The sequence below is a fragment of the Esox lucius genome, chromosome 14 (assembly GCF_011004845.1).
Source record: "Esox lucius isolate fEsoLuc1 chromosome 14, fEsoLuc1.pri, whole genome shotgun sequence".
Lineage (NCBI taxonomy): Eukaryota > Metazoa > Chordata > Actinopteri > Esociformes > Esocidae > Esox > Esox lucius.
The window spans coordinates 23456434-23479546 of record NC_047582.1 but is presented as its reverse complement, the minus strand read 5'-3'; the positions used below and the strand labels follow the sequence as shown (position 1 = coordinate 23479546).

Sequence of the window (23113 nt, the reverse complement as noted above, 5' to 3'; positions counted from 1 at the left end):
AGTTCGGTATCCTGAGGATCTCATCGCTGCTTTTTGCGGATTATGTGGTCCTGATGGTATCATCGGTCTGTGACCTTCAGCACTCACTGGACCGGTTCGCAGCCGAGTGCGAAGCGGTTGGGATGAGGATTAGCACCTCTAAATCTGAGGCCATGGTTCTCAGCAGGACACCGATGGAGTCCCTTCTCCGGGTAGGGAATGAGGCGTTACCCCAAGTAAAGGAGTTTTGTTCGCGAGTGAGGGGACAATGGAGCGGGAGATTGGCCGGAGAAACGGAGCAGCTGGGGCGGTATTGCATTGCATCCGTTGTGATGAAAAGAGAGCTGAGCCGGAAGGCAAAGCTCTCGATATACCGGTCAATTTTTCTCCCTAGCCTCACCTATGGTCATGACGGCTGGGTCATGACCGAAAGAAAAAGATCGCGAGTACAAGCGGCTGAAATGGGTTTTCTCAGAAGTGTGGCTGGCTTCTCCCTTAGGGATAGGGTGAGAAGCTCAGCCATCCGTGAGGAACTCGGAGTAGAGCCGCTGCTCCTTTGCGTCGAAAGGAGCCAGTTGAGGTGGTTCGGGCATCTGGTAAGGATGCCCCCAGGACGTCTCCCTAGGGAGGTGTTCCAGGCACGTCCAGCTGGGAGGAGACCTCGGGGTAGGCCCAAGACCAGGTGGAGAGATTATATTTCGACACTGGCCTGGGAACGCCTGGGGATCCCCCAGTCAGAGCTGGCAAATGTGGCTCGGGAAGGGGGAGTTTGGGGTCCCCTGCTGGAGCTGCTGCCCCCGCGACCCGATACAGATAAGTGGATGAAGATGAGATGGGAGATGAGATGATGTTGAAATTTTCTGCCATTTAGTTTTTCTGTATGAGTATTTGTAATATAAGTCAATCAAAAGAATACCACTGTGAAAACAGGGCTTGTTTAGACTAGTCATTTATATACCCAGGTATATTGACAGAAAATGTGGTGCAGTGCATTTTCTGGTACAGTAAGGACCTAGAGAAAAGTTGTAGGGGAGTGAAGAATGTGCTTGGTTGAAAGCAAAAAGAAATTGTCTCACAACATCAAATTAGTAGCTCTCTTACTCAAAGGTTGGAGACCCCTGTTAGCTCTGTTATTGTCCATAATTATTGTGGTTAATTGTCAGCTCCAGAGCCAAAACTCAACCTCAACGGCACATAAGAACAAAGAACAAATGTTAATATACAGGCACTGATACTGCACACCAATGGTTAATATACAGGCACTGATACTGCACACCAATGGTTAATATACAGGCCCTGATACTGCACACCAATGGTTAATATACAGGCACTGATACTGCACACCAATGGTTAATATACAGGCCCTGATACTGCACACCAATGGTTAATATATAGGCCCTGATATTGCACACCAATGGTTAATATACAGGCCCTGATACTGCACACCAATGGTTAATATACAGGCCCTGATACTGCACACCAATGGTTAATATACAGGCCCTGATACTGCACACCAATGGTTAATATACAGGCCCTGATACTGCGGACCAATGGTTAATATACAGGCCCTGATACTGCGGACCAATGGTTAATATACAGGCACTGATACTGCACACCAATGGTTAATATACAGGCCCTGATACTGCACACCAATGGTTAATATACAGGCCCTGATACTGCACACCAATGGTTAATATACAGGCCCTGATACTGCACACCAATGATTAATATAAGGCTCTAATACTGCACACCAATGGTTAATATACAGCCCCTGATACTGCACACCAATGGTTAATATACAGGCCCTGATACTGCACACCAATGGTTAATATATAGGCCCTGATATTGCACACCAATGGTTAATATACAGGCCCTGATACTGCACACCAATGGTTAATATACAGGCCCTGATACTGCACACCAATGGTTAATATACAGGCCCTGATACTGCGGACCAATGGTTAATATACAGGCCCTGATACTGCGGACCAATGGTTAATATACAGGCACTGATACTGCACACCAATGGTTAATATACAGGCCCTGATACTGCACACCAATGATTAATATACAGGCCCTGATACTGCACACCAATGATTAATATAAGGCTCTAATACTGCACACCAATGGTTAATATACAGCCCCTGATACTGCACACCAATGGTTAATATACAGCCCCTGATACTGCACACCAATGGTTAATATGCTAAACAGAATGCTAAAAACAGGCACTTTATTCCCATTCATTATGAAAATAGCCAGCTGAGGTGCAGTAGGATATTAAGTTAAGGTGTGTGTGTGTGTGTGTGTGTGTTGCGGGTTGTGGAATTGGAACCATCCCTGCAGTTGGTCACCAGAGCTGATCTGGCCATCAAGGCAACAAAGCAACATGTGGAAAGAATTTGTGACCTACTTTTTCATTTCCGTGTTTAATATGATATTGTTCTGCACTCAGAACGATGGAGAGAGGTTTGTGTCGGCAGTGCTGTTTTTGTTTTTCATCTCCGGATGAAGCCAGAGAACGGCGCAGAAACATGGGGGGGGTTCTGGGGATGGTCTGTTAGAGAGAGGCCTTTCATGGCTCCTCTCTCCCTCTCTCACATCTTTCCTTTTATTTAAAATTTTATTATTCTGTTTCCTCCTGAGATGCCTGATTGTTCCTCTCCCATGGGAGTAAAGCAGGGAGGAGGGAGTAGGAGGAGCATGCGGAGGCCTTGAAGTCAATGGACTAGTGGCCTTACTGTAGTATTGTGCCTGGAGACATATTGTAGTTCTTGAAACCCGCAGTCTGGACCCCTAATAGACATCCAGTATTACTCTAGTAGACATTGACTATTCATCTTTGTAATTCTGGTAACAGAGCTCCCAGTCAACTGTAGTAGACTTATGATTGTAGTTTTAGGTGGGTGCCAACACTTCAACCACAAACAGTGTCACTGTCATTTCTTATCAGGTCATTGTGGAGGACGGTAACCTGTGGGCCTGTATTTGGACAGAGATGTTGAACTCTGACACTATAGGGGCTGGAAGTTTCCCAACTACTGGGAGAAATTTGATGTTGGGTGTATTTTCTCATGCTACTTGTGACCAGGCCTGTGTTAGGTTCTTCTTTAGATAATCTAATCTGAGTGTTGTTAGAAGTGGCTCAATCCTTCACAGAGGCAGGAAACTGAGACAGAGTTAGTTGTGGTCAGTTCAGTGACTTGGGGGGGAAACCCTTTTGGCTACTTGTTCCTGTTGTTGAGTTGCTGTAACCCGAGGTCACTCATTGGGTCTAGAGCTAACAGCATGGTCTTCAATTGGTGTGGCGTTTGTGGAAAGAAAGGTATGTTTTTTTTTTTTTTTTTGCTGCTGCAAAGCAATTCAAGTTGATACTGGCCAGGCTGGAATAAAAGTCCCACTTGAAAAAGATTGCAAAGGAAATCACAAAATAACGATGGGAAATCTGAATGCTAATGTGTTATTGAAACAGGAAATGTTTTGATTCCAGGGAATGTGCTGTTGTCATTATTCTAGTCTTCTCTGCAGCCTCTCAAACATTGCAGTCAGTCAGGTTCCAGTGGTGGCTGATTCGTCTGCCCCTTCATGTAACCAATGTGTATTGTTGCTGATAATCTGACGGTGCGTCTTTCTCCCTCCCTGGTCCAGGTCTGTTTCTGATCCTGGGTCTGATGCTGTACCCTGCAGGCTGGGGTTCAGACAAGGTGCAGCTGTACTGTGGTCAGGACGCCTCCCCCTACCGGGCCGGACTATGCACCATGGGCTGGGCTTTCTACACAGCCATGGGCGGCACCGTGCTCACCTTCGTCTGTGCTGTGTTCTCCGCCCAGGCCGAGATCGCCACGTCCTCGGACAAGGTGCAGGAGGAGATAGAGGAGGGCAAAAGTCTCATCTGTCTGCTCTGAGACGAACTAGGAGGGAGAAGGAGGTCAACCCCCCCCCACTTCAATCAATCAGATGGCCCCTGTAATGTTTACCACTACGAATGACTCTGATATTTGACTTTAGACCCTGTATTGTTTTGTTGTTTATGTGGGACAAATCTACAGTGCCAAGCGTTCCAGTGATTTCAGTGTAGGACCTGTTTGTGCCACCAGTGGTGCTGTCTGTTGTTTTGTGTTTATTATTTCTGAGGTGTGCCAGTAGCAGCTACGCTGACACCTGGATGTGTGCATTGTAAATATGTGTGTATATACTGTACATAGTGATGATGCTCTGAGAATGGTGGTCCTCTCAGCTTTGTTCGGGCTGCGTTTTAAATGATGTCATTCTTGCCTTGAATGCTGGTGTGATAAGGTCACCACGAAAATACCAGCCCACCTGGTGCTAATCTTCTGTTGTAACTAAAAACGCCAGGAAAAAGTTGCCTTACTATGGATCTGGGAACACAACACCGAATCAAATCCAGATCTAAGAGGAAGATAACACAGTGTCTGACCCTGAACCAGTAGTTAGAGGTAACTTCTACCAAGTCCAACTTAAGCCAGGTGTGAGTAACTCTGCAAGGGAACCACTACTCAGTTAAGTAAACTACTCACAGACATGGCCCAACATGGAATCATGATGTCCTTAAAGCTTACAGAATGTACTGTCCGGTCAAACGACCAATGTATGTCTTCTTGGACCTTTGAAATGTAATGTTGAGAGAGCTGCCACGAGTCACACAGACCGCGTGGGCTAGCTAAGAGAGATGGGCTGTGTGGGTCTTTTTTTATTGTGTGTGAGAGACTGTGCTTGCCTCCATTTTCAGATATTGAGGTAATTTTGCCCGGACCCCTGGCTCCGATGACCCTGGCCTGGTCTCTTTAGGTCCTCAGTAGACCTCCTATAATCTGCACAAGGACTTGGGACAATGACACAACTATTTCTATTAGTGTCTGGTTTCAGGGAGGAGCCTTGTTCCTTTGACACCAAGGGAGGGCCAGTATTTCCTCAGTCTCTCTCTGCCAAACCAATAAAAACAGAATGAAAATGAAGACGGTCTGGCCTGAGTTTTTCTCCGGTTACTCTGAATTGCTATGTAATCTAGTAGAGAAAGCGTGAGGGACGATGGGGGGCAGGGGAGAGGGAGGGAGATTGGGCAGGGTGGGAAGACGGTTTGGGACGAAGGGTGTCGTGGGGTTACGTTTCTAGTGAATGTGTGATTAGTTTTTCCATATGATCCAGAACTACTAATATCATAGTGTGTATCCTTGGTGTTTCAGATGTGGCACTTAGAAATACAGACCAATGACAAACCTCCTTCCCTAAATCTCCTAGCTTCCTGTCACCCACTATCAGCAGCTCTAACTCAGGCCGCTGTGTGTGGGAGTCATCCAGAACCTTCCTGTGTGGAGCACAGTGAACCCCCCTTCGCCACACACAGTTTTAACTAAACACAGCAGTTGATGACTTCCAGATTGGACAGTGTTTCCATGTCACTTAACAAATCCATAGGGCTGCAGTAGAGCCTAGAAGCCCCTGGTCTACTGTCAGAAAGTGAGCCCAGCTTTAACTTCTACTGGCTGAGACAAAGGGAGAGTTGGGGAGAGTGAGTCAATGCTTTCAGACTGCGTCCCACTGGGAGGGAACCTGATAACTGTTATACAACTCTGTGTTGTGATGCCAACTCGGCCTCATTACGCCATAATGAGTGGAACACCAGGTAACCCTTGACCCCAGTGTGTGGCTGACGCAGTACTGTAGGCCAGGACGTGTGGTTTAGGACGAGAAGGTTTAGAAATGCCACTGGCAGTTACATCAGAACTAAGAACTGGAGAAAGACAGACACAGATTGGAACCAGAAAACAACTTGCACACAAACACACAGGTCAACAGCGCACACACTTTTCCCAAATAAGAGGTTTTAGCCCGAGTGGTCAGCAGAGGAGCTCTGTGAGAGGGGATCCATGTGTGTGTATTTAGTAGACAGTTATTGGATTCACCCATCTAGTATCACCTCCAGAACAGACAATTATTTTTGAGGCATGGATTCTACAAGGTATGTCCATGCTATTGAAATGGCTTCTTAAAGTTCCTACATATTAGAAGGCAGTACATTCATGCAGCAAACAGCTCATTGCCTCCCATCCCAAGTAATACTTGACACTCGTGTTGAGTGAAATTTACCCAGGAGGACGGGGACACTCAAAGTAACAGTAACTAAATGCTTCATCGTCTGCTTAGCAAGACATGCCACTTGACTGGGTCATTAAGCAGTCGTCTATATCTGGGAACCCAACAAACCGGCCACTGAGCGTTGATAAAGGGTGGAAAATGATAACTGAAACACCACATGGAAAAGGACTGTTACTTTTAAGTAACGAAGTCACAATTAAAAATGCAACTGCAGAGGTCACATCAGGTTTATTGCCAATTAGCAGAACATGTGTCAGCTGTAAGAGAGGTCTGACAATTACCACTTTGATATTTGAGTTGAGTTTTCAAAGCAACATGAGGCAGCTAATAAAGTCCAAATAGTTGGTTCTCAAATTGCAGTTGCATCCGTCACAAAAACTGCTAAATTATGACAGCATGTCAAACATAGACAAATCACATTTGCAACGAGGAAAAGTAATCACAAATCGAACCAGGTTTGTGACCCAGCCTCAACAAAAACTGCACAAATATTTGTGCCAAAGAAATTATTTTGTGCAATGAGATTAGTTATGAAAAAGATCTGATGTCATTTGTCAAGATATCATACATTATCCAAATTGTTCTGACTGTGTAAACACTGCCTCTCTCCATCCCAGTCCCCTGTCTTTGAAAGTCATGAAAAAGCCCTCCGTACAGTAGCTTGGTGTTTTGATCAACAGCCTCCAATTCCCTTGGCTTCCACTGACCCCTGCTGGTCAGCATCTTATAACACAGCTTTGAAAATCTTACCAGAAAATACCCTTCAGAAAAGAGTTCACTTTACAATTTTTATTGTGTTAATACAATAAATATACAAAACTCAAATCAACATGCGACTTGAAGGAGAGACCAGAGAGGTTCTATACAGTACAGTGAAATTCAGAACACCAGCAGACTGTCAAACTTTTCAAAATATACAAACATCCCTTAGTCTGGTTTGTTTTCTTTTTTTTTTTTTTAAATAACTTATCCCATTTTCAGAGATTAACAAGACCATTTTCATATTTATTCTCAGTGTTTTCTTTTGTAGTTGATTAAAAAGTACAAATTAAAGCCACATCTCAAAACACACAGTTCACATCGCTTAGTTCCACCTACGGTCAAATTTTGCAGTTAATGCTTTTTTTCTCTCCACTGTTTTCAAGCCAACAAATTATTAACAGGAACATTCAGTTGCTATTCATTCAGATTTTCAAAAGAGGAAGAACAACTTCAAGCAGCTCAGCACATACACTAATTTTCAAGACACAAACGCATAAAGAGCGAGAAAAATCATTATTCATCTAAAAAGGAAAGCAGAAAAGTATAAAAAAAAAAAAAGAAAAAAAAGGAGAGAGGCTAAACCAAAGCAGAAAACCCAACGGATATAGTGTGGCCACAGAAAAGGAAGTGAGGAAGATGTAATCCTAACTCTACCCTGCTCAGTGTTCAGGTCAACCAACTAACATCTCCAACCGTACTTTGACACACTGAACAACAGGCATGTTTAGTTTCAGTCTAAACAAGTTCAAATGAATGGAAATGCCCATCTCACTGAGGGGAAGACACAAACTAGCCATAACACAAATACTGGGGATGTCTCTGTTGCATCAATCATTCAATGGACAAAATAATTAATACTCAAGCTAACAGCATCTATTCATTCATACAGTGTAGACCAATGATATTACTGGGAGATTTCACCTATCTGAACAAATGTTTGCAGAATGGACTTTGACAGTTTAATGCATAGCATCAACTTTAGACACAACTCTCCTTGTGGATTAGTTCCCACACACACGCACGCACACCGTCCACCCCTATATAATACACAGGCCAAGACAAGAGTATTATCAAACTGATCTGCGAGCTTCGTCATGCACATATAGAGACCAGTATATCTTGATATGATCCTGAGTAGTACTAACTGTCAATGTGATATATTCAGTGGGAAACAAGACTAAAGAATTGCTAGCTATTTTCTTGGAGTCAATTAGCATATAGCTTAGCTAGGACCCATCCATCTGTGCAGGTCTGAAGGTCTAGCATAGTGGGCTATTGGATGTGAAGTGGATATTTACACAGACGTGGCTGTGTCTTAAAAGTGCCTACATGAAATTCAGCAAGAGAACAGGGCAAACGATGGAGGCTGACTGCGAGATCATCACCATATGGTTCTTCGTTCAGAAGGTATTTAGATGCTGAAAGATTTTATCAAAAGGCTATAATTCAATTTACTGCAGTAGGACGGTAGAAAAACTACAGTCAGAAGAACATGTTGCATTAATGTGATTGCAGTGGATTTCATTCAGAAAATGTTAGTGTCTTCTACCCTTTCACAAAATTAATAAACAATAAATAACCAAAAAAATAATTATTTAATAAGTATTCAACACATTTGTTTGGGCATGCTTATATTATTTCAGGGATCAAATTGGTCTCAAGAAAACCCAAATTGTGAAATATGTACATCTATGTTAAAATGACAACCACTTCCTTGGTCTCTCACACACACCAGATCTCAAAGGTCCGTGATTCAAATATAAAAATTGGGAGTTTTTTGTTTGAAAGTCTCATAAACAATGTCAGTGATTCTTAACAATAAAATAAGACATTTAGGCATGGTCACATAAATATACCATATAGGATGTATTAAACCGCTCATACATAAACCACTCATACATAAATCAGTACAGAATGTGTGAACTCACTACTGTGTCTCCAAAACATGCATCTTATATGCAACAAGGCACTAAACATATACTGAAAAAGGTCTATGGAATACACCCTTCGCCTTGAATATAAGTTTGACCAAAAATCCACATTACTACAAATGCCTGGTTATTTTCAATCACGGTGGTTGCCAGATCATGGGATGGGTATGCATGACATCAGCAAAGACTGGTGAGTTTTTCAGATAAAATTCAAATGGGATGCCAAATCCTCACAGAACCTGCTACAGTGGAAGACAGTCACCTTTCAGCAAGACACTAACCAACAAGGTCTAATCTACACCGGAGTCGCTAACCAGAATGATGAAAAGAATATTGCAATGTTTTACCCAAGAAAACAAGGCTGAATACTTACGCAACAAAGTGGGGAAAACGACAGTTACGAGAAGAACCAAGACAACACTAACCATAATCCAGATTAGAATTCAGTGTTTAGTTTTCTATAGTGTTAAACCTCTAATCTTTAGATGAATGAATCCAGATGTGATCAATCAGAAGACAATAGTGTGCAATGAGCAGCATTCATCATGAATACTGCCCGTTCTCCCCACAGGAGGACAGATGGCCGGAAAACTAACCACTGACGAGGCAAGACGGTTCACTTGCTGGTTAACCTGCCGCAAAATCTGTCCACAAAAAAAATAAAAAGCCCCAAAAATGTATATTTTTGTAGTCCTAAATGTCCTACCTGCCTGGACAACGACTTCTATTGTTAGGGAAGAAACAGGAGCGTCACTGCATCCAGACCTCTGACTTGGTGTTCAGGAGTGTTAAACATTTGATCGGTACTTTGCTAAATACAGTGATTTGCTAAATACAATAATTAAATAGGTAGCAGAATGATAGCTAAAAGTCTTGTTGCATTAAGGTGACTTGGTACAAGAATTCAGAGGGAGTAAAGTGACTTACAACGCTTCAAAACTAGTGAGAAAAAGAACGAACAACCTTGAGTCCTCCACATGAACCGTAAAATAGAAACACACAAAAATGAACACACACACACAACGTTAAAGGAATATTTGCTAACACTTGAAGAGTGACATTACTTAGGGGCTGTGGGATCACACAGAAGTGCATTAATAAAGTCACTGGAGGGGGCGGGGTTACAGCCTAGAGGAAAAGAAAGGCGGGGCTTGGTAGAAGATGGGCGTTGGTCACATTTGCAGATAGAGACATGTTTGTTTTGCATGGCCAGGTGCCCAGGACGGATGGAGATTTCACTTCAAGACCAAAGGAAAGGTCTACAATAAGCAAACTTCACCGAGCTGGGGCAGTGCCGTGCAGAATGAAGTGACCTACAGAGGAATCAGACTGTAATGTCATCAACCTCAGGATTCTACAGACAGAACATCTTCATTGAGACATAAAACCAATCAGACAGCAGGCTCTCACATCTACGTCCATCCACTACGCCATCAGCTCTCACCACATTCTAGGTGTTATCCGAGCCATGTGAGCAGAGCTAGTACAGGAGGGAGGGAAGCGCGAGCTAGCTCGGGGGGCTTGGATTGGATGGAGAGAAGAAAGAGAGCAGGCTCCAGGGGGCTCTGAGGGCCAATCAGATCTGCTGCTTGAAGGCTCCGCTGGCGGCGTTGGAGGCGGCGGTGGCTGCAGCCGTCTGTACCGTCTTGTTGGACATGACGCCGGTAGCAAACTCAGCCTGGGCCTTCTCAAAACTAGCCCCTGTAGTGCGGTACATAGCATGGACCTAAGACGAGGAGACAGCAGAGGAGGTCAAAGGGGAACAGCAGAGAAAGGTGAGAGAGGAGGAGACCATCTGATGGAGTCTGGAAACACCCAATGTTCCTCTGACACATGGGTGTTTTGTCTCAGACTCTCAAACACATCTAATACGGAGGGTTGTGTGTGCATGTGTGTGTGTGTGTGTGTGTGTGTGTGTGTGTGTGTGTGTGTGTGTGCGCGTACCTTTTTAAACATGATGAGGGACATGACAGCCAGGGCGGTGAAGAGCGCAGCGATGAGGATCATGATGATCCCAACAGGGATGCTCTTATTCAGACCGGTCAGAGCTGAGATCCAGCCACTACAGGACCAAAGGACATCCACACAGCCAGTTAAAGGGGGAGACGACACGTTCATGCGTTTCTATGTACATGGTGTTAAAACCAGACCCTGGGTATATTCTCAGACAACCTGACCGAGCAGAAAATGCACAGGGAGGTCAATGTCTGGTGACAGATAGAAGCTAGGCTGAAAATGACTAAAGTTTCTCTCAGGACTCGATGCAGGTTAATTCTCAGAGAACTTTGTGGCTGTTCTATTTCCTGTTAAGGTCGTGACAGCTTCCTGTCCTCACCTGGCACCCCAGCCGGAGATTCCGATGGACTGCATGACGTGAACGCCAAACTGACAGATGTAGACGAAGAAGAACACGAAGAAACGGAAAGAGCTGTCACTCCTGGACAGAGAGGTAGAGAGGCGTTCAATGATCACTAGAAGACATTCCTCTTTGTGTTCATGTGTTAAGTGCACGGGTGTGTTTGCGTATGTGAGAGTGCATGCGTGCGGACATGCACGCTGCTTGCCTACCCACCTGAAGGCTCCATAGAGGGGTCTGTACCAGCAGACAAAGGAGCAGGGGGTGAAGATCATGAACCAGAGCATGGACAGGCCAAAGTCTATGCCCCTAGTCGCATCCACACAGAACCAGGCCAGACAGCCAAACATGTTGGCGAACAGTGTCCCCGTGTGGACTGGAGGGGAAGGACAACGACACAAATGAGTTTACACATTTGGGTCATTAATTTGATGCACAACATGGGTCAAAAGTGACCCGACTGAGTTTTTATTCTCTATATCTTTGCAAAAAATACATTTCTTCATTCAGTATTCCAGGTATTCCTCAATTAACTTGTTTTTGATCAGCACAAAGAGTTGTTTTCATTTCTTACTTTTTGAATAAAAATCTTTTTTGTATCATTACCCTTCTAATGCACAACATGGGTCAAAAATGACGTATTTTCATTCCCTATGTTATTTTATATAATGTTTCGTTGCTATAGTTTTGAGAAAAATCTATTATAGTATTAGATATTCATTTAATGTCTTCTACATACATGATTTCTACATATCCTTTAGCCATATGGGTAAGAAATTACCCATATGTATTCAGTAAGGAATTTGATAGGAACTTTTGATATTTGTAAATGTTTGCAATTAGAAACATTTACTACGGACAACTATTCATAAATCATATCACAGGTCGCAACATCACAATGGACAACTTCACCACTGTCCCTCTTGTTGAGAAGATCCTTAAGAATAACTTGACCATTGTGGGGACTCTTCGCTAGAACAAGCCGGACATACCGCCTGTCATGAAGCCATCCAAATGTAATTGAATTGCTGTAGAATAGTTGAATTGCTCAGAAGTTTGATTAAATAGCAACATGAACCTGGTGAGCTTTGTGCCGAAGAAGGGAAAGTATGTTGTCCTCCTGAGCACCACGCATGATGACAAAGCTGTGGATGACAACAGTATGAAGAAGAAACCAGAAGTGATCCAGTACAAGAACAAAACAAAAGGAGGAGTGGACACAGGATCAGATGGTTCGCACTTACACATGTAAGCGGAGAACACAGAGGTGGCCCATGGTGCTCTGGTACAATGTGCTGGATGTTGCCCCCCTCAATGCCTACACCAACTTCTCTGCACAACCCCCTGATTACATGGGGGTATGACCAATGCATGGTGGCTGTTCATTAAGGAGCTGGGCAAAGAGCTTGTCATTCCACATATGAAGAGGCACATGGAGCGCACCTCACACCTCCAAAAGCATATTACAGAGGCAATGGGAAGAAGTGGGATCAAAAAACAAAACACAGCCACCACCCAGCCATAGGAAGACATCAGACTGGAGGGACAAGCGAAGAGGAAGAGGTGCAAGATCTGCCAAGCTGCCAAAGACAGAAAAGTCAGAAGCTGGTGTTCCCAGTTCATCAGGCCTGTGTACAAGGATAACAAACATATCGTTGTCATTTGTGAGGCACGGTAGCACTGAGATGGCAATTTGTGCTGCACCCATGTGATTTTATTTAAACTATTTAATTGTCTGTTATTTGGTCACAATATTTACAGTATTATTCTTTGGTCCAAATCACTGTTAAAATAAATTAAAACATTATTATAGTATGTCTTTATGGTTATAATCACACTTGCATACTTGGGTCATTTGTAAAGTTGATGTAATAATACAAAAACTATTTTTTTCATAACGTAAGAAAGGAAAAAAATAATGATTAGTGGTAATCAAAAACTTGCTTTTTGTAATATTATTATAACAAGTATTTGATACACTGCCGATTTTGCAGGTTTTCCCACTTAGTCTGTAATTTTTATCATAGGTACTCTTCAACTCTGAGTGACGGAATCTAAAACAGAAAACCAGAAAATCACATTGTATGATTTTTAAGTAATTAATATGCATTTTATTGCATGACATAAGTATTTGATCACAGTTGAAGTGTACCTATGATACAAATTAGAGACCTCTACATGCTTTGTAAGTAGGAATACCTGCAAAATCGGTAGTGTATCAAATACTTGTTCTCCCAAGAGTATGATTAAATACATTTATTTCAAAAGATAGAGCAAAGAAACACACAGCCATGCATGAAATAACAGAGAATGAATACGGGTCATTTTTTACCCATGTTGTGCATTAAAAAGGGTTTGCATAGCTTGTGCATCAAAGGGATAAGACCAGTGATTCTCTATGAATTTCAGGTGTCAGCCTTAGCATTACACACCAAGATTAAAATCAAAGCTTGAAATCCGCTGAGTCAGCTGTGTAATGCAAGGGCAAAAACTAAACTCTGCTGAACTTTGGTCCCCAGGACAGGATTTAGAACATGTTGGTATTCAGAGCAACATACAAGTACTGTATATAACAAAGCTAGGTAAAGCAGTTTAGTTTAAGTGCGTGACATCCCAGTCGCCCACCATGTCATACTAATGAAGAACAGTGTGTGAGGAACAGGATAAAGAGGGCTACTTCTAACACACTCAGGAGCCTGGTCCAGGATACAGACCGATGTACAGCAGGGATGGGCACGGAGAGTAGAATATTCGAAAACCCGAAACGGATTTAGTATTGGAATACTTGTGTGTGTTCAATTAACCCCCATTTTTACGTATATGTATTTTTTTGGTTGAAATAAATAGACTTGAATGTTATTTTTCTAAAAACTTTCAAAATTCCAATATGATGATAATTTTATTTTTTTTGTATAACGTTTAAAGTCGCTCCTTCACGCGTTTTTGTTGTTTACGTTCCTCAATCAAAGCGGTAAGTGTGTGGTGTGGCTTAGTCAGTCAGAATAAGGCAATATATACTTCTTAACCTACTGTTAGCAAGTGGATGAAAGTTAACTAATTAAAGGGAAGATGGAATATATTTACTGAATTCATGTTACCTCCGGAAAAAAACATTTGGCCACAAAACGCTATGTGAAGTTCATAGCGTTCATGGATAGAATCGAAAGGCGGTTGATTGCAGGAAACGGTGAGTTAAACAAATAGCATATAGCTGACTAGCTTAGCTAACTAGCTTCTCTAGACTCTTCCATCCAATAATCTCAATGTTGTGTGTTGATTAATATTGTCTTCTAGTTATGTAGTTTTGCGTGTCAACCACACGGCTTCCGCAATACACGCAGTCGCTTTTTTGTCACACGAAGGGTAATTGAGCCGACAGACATGAAAACACCCTGTCCTTCGCGCGTTATGTAGTAGCGCTCATGTGGTATCGGTAGTTTAAAAAAAATATGTATTCCGGTTAACCGAATACTATTCGAATAACATACTTTTCGGATAGTAAAATATGGTCCAATGCACATCCCTAATGTGCAGGCAGACATTTAGGGTGCATTTGGAGCCGGATGATAGTTTTCAATTCTGTGGCCACAATATAATTATTAAATGCATCAACATAAAAATCCAATGCTGTAGCACAAAGCAGATCACATTATTTCAAAGACATACAGAAACATTTAAAAAACATAGTTATGTTAGTAGTTCCCCAGGGTCAAATCACCTACGCTCAGTGAACTGGTTTGGTTTAACTTGCTAGTTAGCTAAACCACTGTTTCCCAATCCTGGTCTTGACGACCCAAAGGGTAGCACATTTTTGTTTTTGCCCTAGCATTCACACACCTGATTCAAATTAAAGACTTGATCATAGGTTGATTACAATTGATCAATCAATTGTGAGAGTGGTAGGGTTACAAACAAGAACATGCAAGCCTTTGGGTCCCCAGGACCAGGATTGGGAAACTGTGAGCTAAACTGATGAAGGACCGCATTTCAGTTTTAGCATTCTGCCGTGTTTCAGACGTCAGTCTTAGGATACGTTCTGCGCTTCGTCTCCTCCCCTCAGATTGTGCCCCGCCCCTCGGCTCACTCGTACACACAGACAGCTGACAGGATGATACACTGCTCTTCCTCATGTTAGTTGGCACAATGTGACCAGATATCCTGGATGAAGGTATGAGGTGTGGGTACTGGCCAACCCTAACATGGGAAGGATACACAGACAAATGAATCACTGTGACCGTGAACAGACCTCTGCCTGGGGCTATGATGACACAGATCTGGATGTCTAGGGACTTGTGGTATATGTTATAGTGAGTCATATACAGTTGCAGGATTCTGCACCATACTGAGGAATCTAACACACTCTGTGAGCATGGGAAGAATACACAATGTGTGGCGAGCGAGAGAGAGAGTGAGTGCACTAGCAAGCAGGAGAGAGAGAGAAAGAGCTTGAGTGAGCACAAGAGAGAGTGTGTGTAGAAGAGAGCGAGCTGAAGAGAGAGCCCCAGTCACCTGACCCAGCCACATAACCAACCACATGACCTAACCATGTGAATTCCATGCTGTGCCTTTGGCCCATATCTAATACATGCTGCATTCATGTGCTACTCTGAACAGCTTTTCTATGGTCTTTTCATCTTTAACAGACTGTTTGGCCAGTGAGACTGTCAAAGAGACTGCTGGGAATTATAATTTCAAAAGCCCTTTTTGAGAAATGCAGGCAGTTTGGGGGGAGGGGTGACCTGAGAGCAAAGCAGGATGGGTAACATTCAGTAAAGTCACTAACTCACACATCCAGATGTAATACATGATCTTGACAGTCTTCTGGAACTCTACAGGGATGTCCACGGTGATGTCATGGTAGAAACAGGGGCCTACTGGGAACTTCTCTGGGAGAGGAGGCCAGTTGTTCTTCCTACCTGAGAGAGAAAAGGCACTTGCCTGAATGATTGTGCAGAAATGGCAGAAGACTGTTAGGTCCTGTTGGAATGAAATGTCCCAGTTGAAATCTTAGGTAATTTTTGTGTTGAGTGTTGCATTTATGTTTGAATAACCGTGTTGATTGTTTAGTAAGTAACATTGCCACCAAAATCAAGATGCATCTGACTGTATTGGGATTTGTTCCGTTTTTTCTCTTCACAACACATATTTGAAAACAAACAAATGTTGTCTGTTCCTTCCCACTGTGGTGATGATCAGGAACAGGGTTTTAGTATGGCGATCATTGTGATGGTTGATGCAAACCTCCTGATGTGTTGAGGGATTGCATCTCTCTCTCCCGGCGGTCTAGCTCTGCTGCCTTCCTCTCCAGCTCCTCCTGCCTCTTCAGCAGCTCTGTAGCTGCACGCACTTGCTCCTACACACACACACAATCAATCCATGCCTCGCTTTTTCAAAGAGCAATTTTATTACGATTCCTCAAATAATATTGAAATACCCAAAATCATGTCCAGTCCACAGTTGTGTCCCTGCCTCATGAGAGCTGCACAGTAGGTACGTCAGGGTTGACGATCGGAAAAGGTTCCCTACGAAGTGCATCTCGCCTTACTTAACCAGGAGGTTTAATCTAGTAAACCTGGAGAAAGCTAACAAACCTTCCTGAGCTCACAGGTGCCCGACCTACCACAGGTAGTTGCTAAGGCGCAACGAGACAAGCTGCCCTGTCCAACGTCCCCCCCCTTACGACACTACTGACGAGCACCGGCCGATACTGGACCCCGGGGAAATTCACAGTATGCTGTCTGAACACCTGGATGCCGCCGGAACATCTGGCCGCAATGATCCAGCTGTACGGTCAGTCAGTGACCTCAAACCCAGCGCCACTCAGGGGACCCCATTCAATATATTATTCATGAAACGTTTATGTTCAAAAAGTGTCATGAATATGTCATTATTTCCTGTATAGGACAGGGGAACAGCTGCTGGCCAATGATGTGGGCTACGTCAAAGACAATATTAACGACAGGTAATAAAAGAAAGGCCACACTGCCCATTCAACACCATAGCCTGACAAACCTCCTTTCATTTTGAATTCAGCACACATGGAAATGTTCCACTGATTGGATTGACAGTTAAGCATTATCTCAAAGAAGAGTTTAGCATTGGACTGACCACGCGTCACTAGTCAGGGACAGAGACCAAAAAAAGTATCATTTTATTAGGTTCCCAGAAGGATAATAAAAATGTGTGTGTGTGTCAGTGACGACTGTGTAGTTGTCTCCACCTCCCCATCTGAGTGTCAATAATTAACACTCTGCTTCATTTACAAACCTATAATCTACATGCAGGCTTTGCTAATGTTGTGAGAGTGTTCACAACACAGGTGCGTGACAACACAAGCCGCCATACTGAGGCAACATTAACTACTAATAACTGATGGAGCAGGAATACAGGGCATCGGAGAGGCAACTAAGAACATGGCTTTTCAATGCCAACTTTCAATCTCCAAGTGGGAACGCCTAAACATAGAAAACCTTTAAAAAACCCGGTCATCAGTGTTGTGTCCCTCTCCTCTCTGTGATCAAGTGAAGTCATCCCTGGTGTTTCCATGGTAATATACATTCCCAAGTGACAGGGGTGCTGTTGTAGAATCCATGCATGGATAAACCTTTCAGGAAAACGTAGCGTACAGTGTGTGTGTACCTGTGTCTGTTGAGGTTGTGAGTATGCAGGCGGTTCTTCAGTAGGCTTCATGATGGCTGGTTGGGTGTTGGTGGTGGGGGGTGGTAATTTAGGTGCCGTGCCAGGGGGTACCTGGGAGGAAATGGCAACGCCTGTTAACAACCATACACTTGTCTGGTGCCAAATGACACTCTGTTCCCAGTGCAGGGCACTCATTTACATCCAAACCACATGTAGCCCAGGTCAAAACTAAGGAGTCCTTAGATGGTATAGGGGCCAACCTAGACACTGCTTCAGCGAGTTTTAACTATGCTTCCAGAACTGAAACTGTTAATGCAAAACTCTAACATGGAAAATTATTTGCTTCAACTCGGCAACATTTGGTTGTTTTTTTGAATTTCAGGTCTGTTCACAATTAGGTTGAAATTGTGACAAAATGTCACAGAGTTAAAGCAGTTCTGTAAGGAGGAGTGGGACAAAATTCCTTTGATGTGAGAGACGGTAATAACAACACTAATCAGTAGCGAGGTTACCATCCACACTGTCAGTGTTTCTATGTTCAGGCCATCAATAATCCTCATTCACTCTCTCCTCAACACCGTGTGCAGTGCCATACTTACCGACTTGGCGTCTGTGAAGGGGTTGTACTCCTCTAACCCAGGAGGAACCGTCTGTGTTACTTGTGTCACCGACGGATCCTGAGATAAGACAGCAAAGAAAGAGAAGGTTGGGAAATAAAGATCCGGTCTTCATAGAGTAATACAGTAAATTACCTGAAGCAGGAAGGGAAAATTCTTGGACAAACAGCACTCCTGTGTACTTATCCACATCTTAATAACAGGGTGCAAAATGGCCTAGCCTGCACACTGCATGGCCTGGTAATTAATTAACTCTAATGCCACTCTAGTGTGACCTGCAGGGCTCCGGCTGTGGTGCATGCCAGCCTAATATACATATAAAGTGTCCTTTGACCAGTTCAATGAAGACCAGTTCACCACCCAGCCTCATATACCAAACCTGGCCTCAGAGGTTTTCAAATGGGAAAATGACAAACCAAAGTACTTCTCATATGAATAAAACAATGCATCCAGATACACGACTAGAGAGACACTAAAAGCAGACCTCCATTCAAAATCAACTCTGGGCTTTAATTCAAAACTAGCAAAGGCAGCTTGATTCCAATCATTTCCCCACCACTGACTGCTATAAATAGTTGGAGGAGAGAAGAGAACGCCTTCCTTTACTGAGACAAAGACTGGAATAAGAGGACTGCGCTGCCGTTGGCACGCTGCCGTAGCGTAGACACATAGAAGGTCTAGGCTAATCATTCCATTTCATCCACCTTTAGTGAGGCTATGCCGATTCCTGGTTGGTTTGGGTCCATTAGAACACGGCCAGTTGTTCAGACAGTGGTGTGTGGTAGGCTGTTGGCCCAGCTCTCAGGACCGCTGCCTTGTTTGACCAGGGCGTCCACTATGCATACATGGGCGTGCAGCTCCGAAACAGGCAGCGAGGTGTTCTTTGCTGTAGCCTATCCTTGCTATTATGCGAGTGTGTTTGCGTGCGTTTGCATGTTTAAGGAGCATTAGAACAGGCAGCTTACCATGACAGGATTCACTCGCACAGCGTAAATGGGAATAGCACTCCAGTCCCAAGACCTAGCCAGTAAATCCAGTATAATAGCCCTGTGCTGTCTTCTGCGGTCCGGCGCGGCGAAGTCCACTCAAGTATAGCCAGTTGGACCTGGTACGGCTCAGTATCCGTCAGGCTGTCCCAGTCCAAGCCTCCACCTGTCCCTCTGGTTGAGGATCTGTTCTCACTGAGTCGCATGTCAGCGTGGAACCAAGGCAGGCGGCCCCTTATCCCGAGGACAGGCACGGCATCAATATTGCAGGCTGCATTGTGATTAATCTTTAATACAGCCCTGACTCAATGCCCGATACCCAGCGTTCAACAACTATGGGATAGGATACTGCTTGTGACAGCCACCGTGCCATGCAGATTTAGGCAATGATTCACTGTTGGATCATGTGGAACACTACAAAACCACCTCAGCGCCACTAGAAGGGCTAGGCCTGTTCCTCTGCGGCTGAGAAAAATCCCCACAGGCTACCACTACTGACACAGCAACAATGACTTCCTCACAACGTTGACACAACAACATTGGTGTGTGTTCTCTCACCGTGACACAGATACTGCAAAAAAAACTGTTATTTATCAGAGGTTTGCTTGGTAGAACAGTTTCATGAAAGCAATGGATTTGATAAACCAAACAGGAAAGAGCACAAAGTCAGGGGAAAGCATCCAATAATAGGCCTCCGTTCTCACCAGCTGTCACCACGACAGCACCATATGATTTAATGAACTATTTAAGAGCTCAGAGTTGCAGAGCATGAGGCTCCAGGCTAAAACTGGGAGCCAACTAACAATAGCATAACCAACAGTGGTCTCAGATATTCTGTTCTGATGCTTTGGTGCAAGAGATGGGAGAAGTTGGAAAGAAAGAACATTATTTATGCATCGCTTCCAAGACAGAACCTCATATCGCTGTCTGTCCATTGTCCAAACACTTTTTCCTTTCAGTCTTTTGGTAGGGAAAGACATGCCAATTTCACAGGAGTGAAACAATGCCAATTTTGCAGAAGGGAATTTTAGTAGAACTGAAGGTAAAAGGTGTTTAAAAGTACAATGATTTTCAACATAGACAACCTAGCAGGATGTGCACTGTCACTGTGAAACGCTGTGCTCGTTTCCCCTTGTGTGTCAGGACTTCAAAGTTAGTGTGTAAAGGCTTTGATCCTGACATGCATTTCGGCAGAATGTGAGTTGACATCCTGACAGCAGAACATCAAATGAATGCAGCCATCCTGTCACATTGACAAACAGATGATCTTGGCTAGAAAATAGTACTTCACCTGTTATTCACAATGTGGCCTGCCCTCGAATCCAAGACAACAGACTGAATTAATGAACACTTCCTAAGAGAGAGATTCAGATTCCCAGAGCCACTAGTAACAAAAGGAGTCACACTCCTATTCACTTCCCCTTTACAAAACCCCAGGATCAACACACAAGAACATCTCCCAGCCTATCCTTATCAAGCTTTATGTATCAAGCATAGAGTCTTCACCTCCCAGGGATAAACTGCATTGTATGTCTGTTACCCATATTGTAGCCCTCAGCAACTGGCCATCTGTCTCATATAGAACATCCAACTCATCACATCGAGACACCTCCAAACACAATAACTGCACTGTCCAACACACACACACACACACACACACACACACACACACACACACACACACACACACACACACTTGATCCATTTCTGTGCATCTAGATATACTGTGCTGACACTAATTACAATCCATATACATTTTATATCAACGATAATATCCCATGCTCTATTATCTTATGTGCACACCAGTCCTATACAAATGTATGAGAACTTTGGCCAGATTATGTATTCTGTCTCAGAATGTTTTGACTGAGTATATTTCATTTTAATTCTTATAACTTTAGTGCCGTAGAGTTCACTGTACAAGAAACTAGTCTGTTTGTCTATACCGCAGCAATGTCCACCTGTCATAATTGTCATGTAGGCTACATGCTATACAGCCTCAGTGCCGCGGAGTTCTAATTGAAAAACTCACATGATTTGGCTAATAAATTGTGGAGTATATAATTGAACATCAGCCAGCTCCATTACTGTCTAGATCTGAGTAAGTCTAGGTTGAATGTGTGATTTTTTTCTGGCATTGACATATATTGACACATATCAAAAACACTTCAGGTGCCAAGACGCAACATAAAGGATGGGTGAGAAGTAAAACTAGCTAACTTACTCTGCAGCTAACAACCTAGCAAGGTACTGGCCAAAACTGACACAAAAACAGCTAACGTCATCGCATGAAAACCGTCGTCTCTTAGCTAGCTAATTTACATTACTGCTACTGCTGAAAACGACGTGTGACGGCTATCGCTAGCTAGGAAGCTAACAGTATTCTATATAGGCATCTCACGAAACATCCATAACCAGAAAGGTAGTTAGCTCCTGACTGTACTTAGCTGTAGCTTCATTACGTAGCTATCCAACTGAACTGACTTAGCATGCTAACCGATTAGCATAGCCAAATGACATACTGGTGAGTCATTTCACTTACTTGAAAGGGGTTATTGAATTCAGGATCCGCAAACGGGTTGTGGTCGAAATCTGACATTGTATTTTGACGATGTCTTCAATTATTAATAAGTGAAGGGGCTATAAAATATAAACAACTGTACTCTAACACAACAGCAGCCAGCAGCAACTCCGCTTGCTTTGAGCCTCAGCAGCAAAATGGCAGGATTTCGGAAGTGATGTCGGCGTTTGGAATACCGCCCGATACCGCCTAGCTTGCTCCTGTGATTATCAATCACTGATCAGATAATTAATTCTACTTCTCCTTTATATTTGTATTTGCAACGTTTAGGAGCATATATACCGCCACCTACTGTATAGGGGAAGGGGGTATTGAAAGGTATCCAAAATATAGAAAAATAAATAGATCTAAGTCTGCCAATAAACCCTAAACACATGATTAGTCTCTGTCCATAAGGCCCACTCTAACCATCACCCTACAACGACCCCTTGGTCTGCAAGAAGTTGACATCTGCATTCCATTTTCCAGGGACAAGTCACTGTTTTTGGTCACCTGTCCCCAGCTGGAGCGGTCCCCGGAAAATGTCCACGTTTTCAACTGTGTGTTAAAAACACCAAAGATAAATAATATTTTACGTGGACGAAAAGGCCGGGCTGTAGAGTCTACCGGTTGACGTCTCAATCGCGTTGTGCTTGTTTTGGCAGAGGGGGCTCCCTCGCTATAGCAGCATAACTCTTCTACTCAATACTAGCACGCAAAAAGATCGCAAGTGGCAAGTGAATCCACAACATCACCACAAACGACAGGTTTCAATCTTGTGAGATACTAGCTACTGTAGTTATGTTAGCGTAGAGAGTGAAGAGGAAGACTGGACAGGATGAAGAGTGAAGGAGATAGAGGAAAGTTAAAGATATGAGTACAGATCCTTCCAATTTATTATTCCAAACAATGTTTTTGAGATTAAAAACAAAAATGAAATTAAAGATTGGAGGAAGGAGAGAGTGTGAAGGAAGAATTAAGGGAGTAAAAAGAGTGAAGGAAGGAGAGTGTAGAAGAGTGAAATGGAAAGGAAAGAAGACAAGTGAAGAAAAGAGGAGAAAGATTGGAGGAGAAGAAAATGTTAACAGAGTAAGAAGAATGACACATGCAATCCTGAAGAAAATAGGCCTGAATTCTTCTGAGAAGTGCACAGATTAGGTTGGTAT

The 23113-nt window shown here is 43.3% G+C and overlaps 2 protein-coding genes across 5 annotated transcripts in view; one reads left to right on the top strand and one right to left on the bottom strand.

The window, feature by feature from the left end:
- Nucleotides 1–4955, top strand: part of lhfpl2a (LHFPL tetraspan subfamily member 2a) — a 38805-nt gene extending 33850 nt beyond the window's left edge. For both annotated transcript variants that reach the window (XM_010878106.4, XM_010878107.4), the window contains one exon: nucleotides 3628–4955. In XM_010878106.4, coding sequence (XP_010876408.1) covers nucleotides 3628–3884 — 257 coding nt within the window. In that variant the 3' untranslated portion in view covers nucleotides 3885–4955. The remainder of the gene's footprint in view (nucleotides 1–3627) is intronic.
- A 1915-nt stretch (nucleotides 4956–6870) lies between these two features.
- On the bottom strand, nucleotides 6871–22163 carry scamp1 (secretory carrier membrane protein 1). Of its 3 annotated transcripts, XR_002197839.3 has the most exons (10): nucleotides 21930–22163; nucleotides 18384–18461; nucleotides 17785–17895; nucleotides 16387–16498; nucleotides 15933–16061; nucleotides 11362–11521; nucleotides 11125–11226; nucleotides 10734–10851; nucleotides 10234–10515; nucleotides 6871–10102 (listed from the first exon to the last, which is right to left on the bottom strand). XR_002197839.3 is itself a non-coding variant. In XM_020053582.3 (9 exons), the coding sequence occupies exons 1-9, from the start codon at nucleotides 21984–21986 to the stop codon at nucleotides 10366–10368; spliced, it is 1017 nt and encodes a 338-aa protein (XP_019909141.1). In that variant the 5' UTR covers nucleotides 21987–22163; the 3' UTR covers nucleotides 6871–10365. The 3 variants fall into 3 exon arrangements, 2 of the variants coding, with proteins under 2 accessions (XP_019909141.1, XP_019909142.1); XM_020053582.3 differs by having other exon boundaries at nucleotides 6871–10515; XM_020053583.3 differs by lacking the exon at nucleotides 21930–22163 and adding an exon at nucleotides 19367–19646 and having other exon boundaries at nucleotides 6871–10515.
- Between the last annotated feature and the right edge of the window lie 950 nt (nucleotides 22164–23113).